The 7,300-nt window shown below is 45.7% G+C and overlaps 1 protein-coding gene across 1 annotated transcript in view; it reads right to left on the bottom strand.

Annotated features, from left to right (window-relative positions):
• Nucleotides 1-6: 6 nt before the first annotated feature.
• Nucleotides 7-7,300, bottom strand: part of IDH1 (isocitrate dehydrogenase 1 (NADP+)) — a 30,068-nt gene continuing 22,774 nt past the window's right edge. Inside the window, 5 exon segments of the mRNA XM_015405945.1 lie at nucleotides 7-546; nucleotides 1,423-1,585; nucleotides 3,541-3,681; nucleotides 4,434-4,585; nucleotides 6,122-6,299. Of these exon segments, the coding sequence (XP_015261431.1) occupies nucleotides 453-546; nucleotides 1,423-1,585; nucleotides 3,541-3,681; nucleotides 4,434-4,585; nucleotides 6,122-6,299 (728 nt within the window). The 3' untranslated portion in view covers nucleotides 7-452.

Genomic DNA, 7,300 nt, shown 5'->3' with positions numbered 1-7,300 from the left:
CAGGCCCTGATCTTTCCGGATGCTTCTAAACACGCCCTCACACACCTTTAGTCACACTTGATTCTGTTGGCAAAATTCACTAGAAGGTACAAGAAAGGTATTGTCCATCAGTGGGTGATCTGGAGACAGTGATACAGTGCATGAATCAGCAACCTCTTACACTTTTAAAAAATGAAACAAAAAACTAGACGGCTTTGCTGGAGAATCCAGAGAAGGGAGGGAAGAGCTTGACTGCCAGACGGACCAACACCTTAATTTGTCAGGGAGGCCGTTGTTGTGGTTGCTCCATCAGAAATCGCTTGGGAGCCTAACTGGTGAGACAGTCCGGATACGTTTCTATGTTCAGCTTGATTTCTCTTCAGACCGTACAGTGTTACTCCACACGACTGAGGGACTCATTCATTCAGCTGGCGGGCAACACTCACTTTCGAGCAGTCGTCGAGACCGCCTCTTTAAAGTCTCGGTTGAGAGGTCAGCTTTGCCTTCAGGTTTTCGGCAAGTTTGTCCAGGAAATCAAATGTGCTCAAGTAGTCAGAGCGCTGCACGCTGAGGCGGGAAAAGAAAAACAAAAGAATGAATGTTGAGATCGTGTGCAGTAAGCCACGAGAAAAACCTTTGCACAATTCATGCAGGTTATATGGAATTGCACTGTTCTCAGTGAAGGCTTTGAAGCACCTAGCGCTTTGCTCGCAAGACTCCATTGCTTAGAGGGAACATTGGCGCTGACATAGCTTTAGTATTCCTCCTGAGCTTGAAAATGCCAGGTGTTCATACCCCTCTCAGCCCCACATACTACGGGGCAAATCTACTATGAAATGAATGAAGCTTAAGCTTGGTGGCCCCTAACCCTGGTGGGGCCCCAAAGCCACTTTTTTTCTCATGAGTGAATTTTTCCACACAATTGATAGAGTTTTTAAAAGTGTTTGTTACTAAAATAAGGCTATGTTAGTGGCAGAATCATACGCCAGTGGGGTGAAGTACTTAATACTGACCTTAGAATATGCTCTAATACCCGTTTCACAGGGCCTCAAAATATCACTGTAATTGGTCAAATTTCAAAGTTTTCTCCGGGGGCTTGCAGCACCGGAACCCCCGGCCGTATGGGTTCACTGAGTTCGCCAGAATCTATTCATAGCCTACACTTGGGCAGCTGGATCCTCAAATCCTTCATTGGTGCATGTCTTAATAGCTCTACAGCTCAGCCCTTAGCCAATCAGAACCATAAAACAACATTTGGATTCTCGATTCAGGGCGCACGAGTCTCACCTGCGCATTTTAACACCAAAACCCAGATTTTTACCTCTTTATCCTAACAAGCCCTGCCCCCTCTGATGACTATTGTTGCTGGTTGAGAAGGGGGCCCCCATAGCAGTTCAAGCTTCAGGGTCCCAGAAATGTAGGTCCGCCACTGTGCATACTTACTTTGGGAGCCCTTTAATGCAAGCAGCCAGATCTTTCGTCATGGAGCCGGCCTCGATGGTCTCCACGCACACTTCCTCCAGGGCGGTGGCGAAGTTCTGGAGCTCGGCGTTTTTATCCAACTTAGCTCTGTGAGCGAGACCTCTGGTCCAGGCAAAGATAGAGGCTGGCAAAGGGAGACAGACGGAGAGATGGAGAGATCAACCCACCATGGAAATAACAACAAATGATTGTCTAGGCTAGCCTCCCCCCCCACACTACTTGGGATCAAGCAAACAACTCACTTAGCCCTACCAACTCTTTTTTTTTAACAAACAATTTATTAGGATATATTAAAAAGTCAAACACATCTCAAAACTTACATTATTATACATCCCTCCTCCCTTTTCCCCCTCCCCCTTTCAGGCTTCCCACAGTGCTCCAACCTCCAGCCCACATCTTAAGTTCTCATCATAACTCCTTTTTGTTACTTTCCACATCTACAGGTAATTTCTCTTTCAACTATTATTCTTATATATTTATCCTTTTTTCTACTAACCTTTAATTTTCAATAATTATCAAAGCAAAAACAAAGGCTCGCCTCCCCCCCCCCCACTACTTGGGATCAAGCAAATGACTCACTCAGCCCTACGAACTCTGGGTTAGGAAATTCCTGGAGGTTTGGGAAGGGAGAAGACCGGGAAGGGTGGGGTTTGGGGAAGGGAGGGACCCTCAGAGGTGCCTAATGCCATAATGCCCGCTCCCCCAAGCAGCCCTTTTCTCCAGCGGTTAAGGAATAAAGAGAGAATCACGGAAATAAGCTACCAAAAAAAAAAAAATTATGTCGTGAAAACTTACTAATTATAAACTCATATCTTATTGTAATTAATAAATGCAAGTTATAGAACTATTTTTGTGTGTATTGATTATTAATACTTATGCAATACCAGGACTGAAAGTTCCAGTGCAAATTTGTAGACATTCAAACGCATATCTGGCAACCAGTCACAGTAAAGTGCAAAAAGTGCCATTTCGACGTTCAGTTCAAGTGTCCTATTTTCAGAGAAAATGTAGAAATTCCATGCGGATCCAGCTGACGGGAGGGCTAGCTTGTGGATCAAAGCCGGTATTCGCTTAAGAACCCATTCATTCAAAATTTGCTCCATTGGTTTCAGAAAGGACTGGGGCAAGTCTGTCAGCAGGGGAACTGATCTTTGTCACCGGGAGAACAGTTGTAATGCTGGGAGATCTTCAAGGCTCCACCTAGAGGTTAACAACCCTACTTAGGCCTGCCAAACTTTTGGCTTACTTTCTCCTCAGCCTTCTGGAGGGGCGGACCACTGGCCTCTTTCCATGTCCTCACATCTGGGAATCCCCTTTCCCAAAAATTTATCTTAACATTTATGACTGCTTCACCTTCCTTTCATATCCTGAACATCTGATGTGTTCTTCCTCTCGATTCACCTAGATACGGAGCTTTGGTATCTCATCTAGGTATCTGTTTAGAGAGTTCACTGCCAGGGAGCTGTGGATGGCATTCACAGCCAGTGACAGTGCGTGGCAGGATTCCGTGGAAGCAGTCTAGGGTTTGCTCAGTTCTGACTTCCATCTGCTAAACAACAATGACTCCTTCTGTGCTACATTTCAAGTATATTTGGGGAGTGCCTGTAAGCTGAAGCGTCCCCTCTAAGTGGAGATTTAATTTTCTCATACCCCTTGGGCACAGCTGCACTGCCAACAACACGGGTCTATTAATAAGGGTACAACGTTTCTCGCTAATACATGTGGCCCAACAGAGAACTACTGTTTCCATAGCTTCTTGGGGGATACCCCATGACAACTCAGCTGGCCCATGGCTTGGATTCAAGATCTTTTTTCCCCTTGGGCTCCCCTTTACCTGTGGCGGAAGTGGACCTCCACTATGAAGCATGTTCCTCTCACGCGAGGTACTTCCCCGCTCCTTGAAAGACCTTTGTCTTGCGTGAGTGGAAGTGTCTAGCACCAGAGGGAGTGCGCTCCATAGTGGAGGACCGCTTCTACAACTGATGAAAGAGCAGCACAAGCTGAAAGAAAGTGTACAAAGCAAGCTTAAGCATTTTGTGTAGACGCTTGGTGCTACTGAGAAAGCAGGAAGTATTGTACCAATAGGGTTGGTGGACGTCTCTTGGCCCTTCTGGTGCAGGCGATAGTGGCGGGTCACTGTGCCGTGTGCAGCTTCAGCTTCCACTGTTTTGCCGTCTGGACATATCAGGACGCTGGTCATCATTCCCAGGGAACCGTAACCTGGACAGGGTAATAAAACAAGGAAAGGCTTTCACTAAAATTCTGAGTGGTCTGCACAGAAAAGTCTGCCCTGCGTGCCAAGGGGGAAAAAAAAGTAAACTACTACCATGAGCATTTCTTAACCGTCTTCATTAACACCTAAACAGATGGCCTCAACATGGAGGTTGGTTATTCCCTGTTGGTGTTCAATTCCAGATACATCTGATTGGCTGGAAACAATAATGGATCGGCTGGGTTTTAATAGTAGGATCTAGTAGAGTTCTTATATGTCACTGCCAGTGCAACTGGCCAACCTATCGCCCTGCCCGTAGCTACAGTAGGGCTGCTGGGGGCTCCGCCCCCTTCCTTAAAGGGGCAGCCCCCCAAGATTTCCTTCTGGAAATGTTTTAAAAATTATTTTAAATTATTTTTTAAACATTGAAAACAAATAAGCACCACTCAATATAGTTGTTATTACAGGATACTTCTCCAGTAATTAAGACTGCTTTTGTTCATTGTCTTTTCTCTAGATGGCTTGGAATGGTTCGGGGCACAGTATCCTATAGTATTGCTATAGAACAGAAAATACACACAGTGCATCTGAAGCAACAGTACGTAGCGTCCGGTTCCTAGTCTTTAGCCACATCAGCCCCACCAGAAACAATTTTGCCCCACAAGACACAAAATCCTGGCTACGGGGCTGCTATCACCATAGGAACACCGGTTGGCCAATCAAGTTGACCCAGTGCTGCAGTAAAAGGGGTGGATCTTACCTTGTGCAACCGAGTCAGACTGCACATCACCATCGTAGTTCTTGCAGGCCCAGATAAACCCTCCCTCGGATTTCAGGGCTTGGGCCACCATGTCGTCTATGAGCCGATGCTCGTACCAGATGTTTTGGGCTTCAAACTTTGACTTGTACTCCCTGGAAAACAAAGAGAACCCAATGTAATTCATAGTGGTTACAGATGGTGACTGCAGACTGAAAGATGAATGGAAAGTGACGTACATCTTGCATAAAGTGGAAGAGGGAGGAAAATACGACATGGGCTACAACAAAGGATCATGTACAGGCCTGTTCCTCTCCCTGTTTTTTCATCAGGAAATCTGGACAGAAACCGCCTGTACCTTTCCCCTTATATCTCTGCCCCAAAAAGGGCTGGAGACTTAACCTCAAAGAAAAAAGTACGCTGCAATGGCAGCCTCACAATGCCCTAAAAAAGGATGAGGAAAATACGACATGGGCTACAACCAAGGATCATGTACAGGCCTGTTCCTCTCCTCACTTTCCCCCAAGAAAATCCGGACAGAAACCGCCTGTACCTTTCCCCTTATATCTCTGCCACAAAAAGGGCTGGAGACTTAACCTCAAAGAAAAAGTATGTTGCAATGGCAGCCACACAATGCCCTAAAAAGGTTACTGCAATAGAAGCTTGGGAACAACACTCTTTTAAGGTTGCCTTTCTTCCTGGTCTAGCTCATGGGAGTGAGCAGCTGAAGTCCATAAGGGGAGAGCTCTGTCCAAGTCTCTCTTGATGTCCATATTGCAGGAGAGATGGGTGAAGAGCCTTTTGCCTAAGAAAAAGTATGTGAGGGTGTCTTTGGCGCCAGGGAATAAACGAAGGAAAAGGAAGAAAAACTTTGGGACCTAGGTGAGGCCCTGGGCTCTTGAGTTCTATCTTTCTTTCAGTTTTTATATGTGGTGCAGATTATGATCTTATTTTAAATCCTAAAAGACACTGAGAGACAGGGTGGTGGAGTGGTTAGACCATCAGACTAGGTTCTGGGAAATCCAGGTTTGTATCCTTACTTTCCCATAGAAGTTTGCTGGGTGAACCTGGGCCAGTTATCAACTCTCAGCCTAACCTACCTTACAGGGTTGTTGTGAGAATAAAATGGAGGAGAGAAGAATGGTGTAAGCCGCTTTGGCTCTCCATTGGGGAGAAAGGCGGACTAATATAAATGAAATTTTAAAATTCTCTCACTAACTCAAATATTCATAGTTTTCAGCTGATAAAGACAAGTTCTACAAGGTGCACAAATCAATTCACCTCCCACTGGCCTTGAGGGTGGAAAAAAGGGGTTTTGAGATTCAAGAATCAGCAAGAAAGGTTGAATTTCCTTGAACATAGGAATAGGAAGAAGATGAGGAGGAGATTGGATTTATACCCCGCCCTTTACTACCCGAAGGAGTCTCAGAGTGGCTTACAATCTCCTTTCCCTTCCCCTCCCCACAACAGACACCCTGTGAGGCAGGTGAGGCTGAGAGAGCTCTTTCAAGAACTGCTCGTGAAAGAACAGCCCTGAAAGAACTTGTCACTGACCCAAGGTCACACCAGCAGCTGCATGTGGAGGAGTGGGGAATCAAACCTGGTTCTCCCAGTTTAAAGCCTGCGCTCCTGACCACAACATCAAACTGGCTCTCAGTAACAATAACAAATAACAAAACGTTATTGATTACTTTTCATAAATCTCCTGAAAGATGTCTTTAAATCGGCCATCGTATTTCTTCAAAATAGTGTTTTTGGTGCTCATGTACAGAGGCCAGCTTTTGGTCAGTGCCATCTGGAAGGAACTGTGAGCAAAATCCTTGATGGACTGGTCCAGGTTGAACATCCCCAGAGCCACACCTCCACAGTCTGTGCCACAGAAAGAGCAAAGGAAACAAGAGTCAGGCACCATAAAACTGGAACAGCACCACAATTCATGTGACAAACACCCATATACATTTCCAACTATTATGACACAGCCCTTCTTCTACAACCACGCCACTGGGCAGAGTCTTTTCTTCATGGAAATACAATACTCTTAATAAGAAGCTGGAATATTATGAACATCAGCCATCGTGATGAAGCAGTTAGAGCAGGGGTATCAAACATGCGGCCTGGGGGACAGATCAGGGCCCTGGGGGGCTTCTAGCAGGCCCGCAGTGGAACTGGCTGTCTTCTGCTTCTTCTTCCAGTTCTGCTGCTGCTGCGTCTTCGTAGGTTTGCAGCTTACAGATACACACCTGGACAGCATACTCAGGATTGCAACAGCACAGACATTTTGATGCAATAATTCAGAGCAAGAGGTGTCAGTTATCAGAGACTGTTAAATAAACAAAATATTGCAAGAGTGCTAATATTTTTAGCATGATTTTATTTTAAATAAAAACCCCTTTGTGTCCTTTATACAGTTTACATCTCTGCTACCTGGCATTACATTTTATGACCCGCATGGCCCTGCCCAACAAGGTTGCATTTATGTCAGATCTGGCCCTCATAACAAATGAGTGACACCCCTGAGTTAGAGCTTCCAACTAGGATCTGAAGATGTGAGCCATGACTCACGAAAGCTCCTACCCTGCTGTATAGAAATATTGATTTCTAAATGTCTCCTGCATTCTCCTGTGATATCTTTCTGATAACAGGCTATGCCTTGTTTCCTGTTACAAGCCAAATGGTGGGCCCCATGGCCTCAATTGCATGCCATAAACCCACATTCTTCACACTTCCATGCTGGAAGCTAGGCCAGCATGCAAAAAGTCACGTAGCCGATGGGGAGACTGGAGTTTGGGGTCGCCTGACTGCAGAGGGAGTTCCCAGACTCCCAGCCTATCCCCACTTGCACCCATGACAACCAAGAATTGCCCACCCCC

Source organism: Gekko japonicus, unplaced genomic scaffold (assembly GCF_001447785.1).
Source record: "Gekko japonicus isolate JY-2015 unplaced genomic scaffold, Gekko_japonicus_V1.1 scaffold317, whole genome shotgun sequence".
NCBI lineage: Eukaryota > Metazoa > Chordata > Lepidosauria > Squamata > Gekkonidae > Gekko > Gekko japonicus.
Note: the sequence above shows the minus strand (reverse complement) of the source record. Positions and strands in the feature narration are given on the sequence as shown.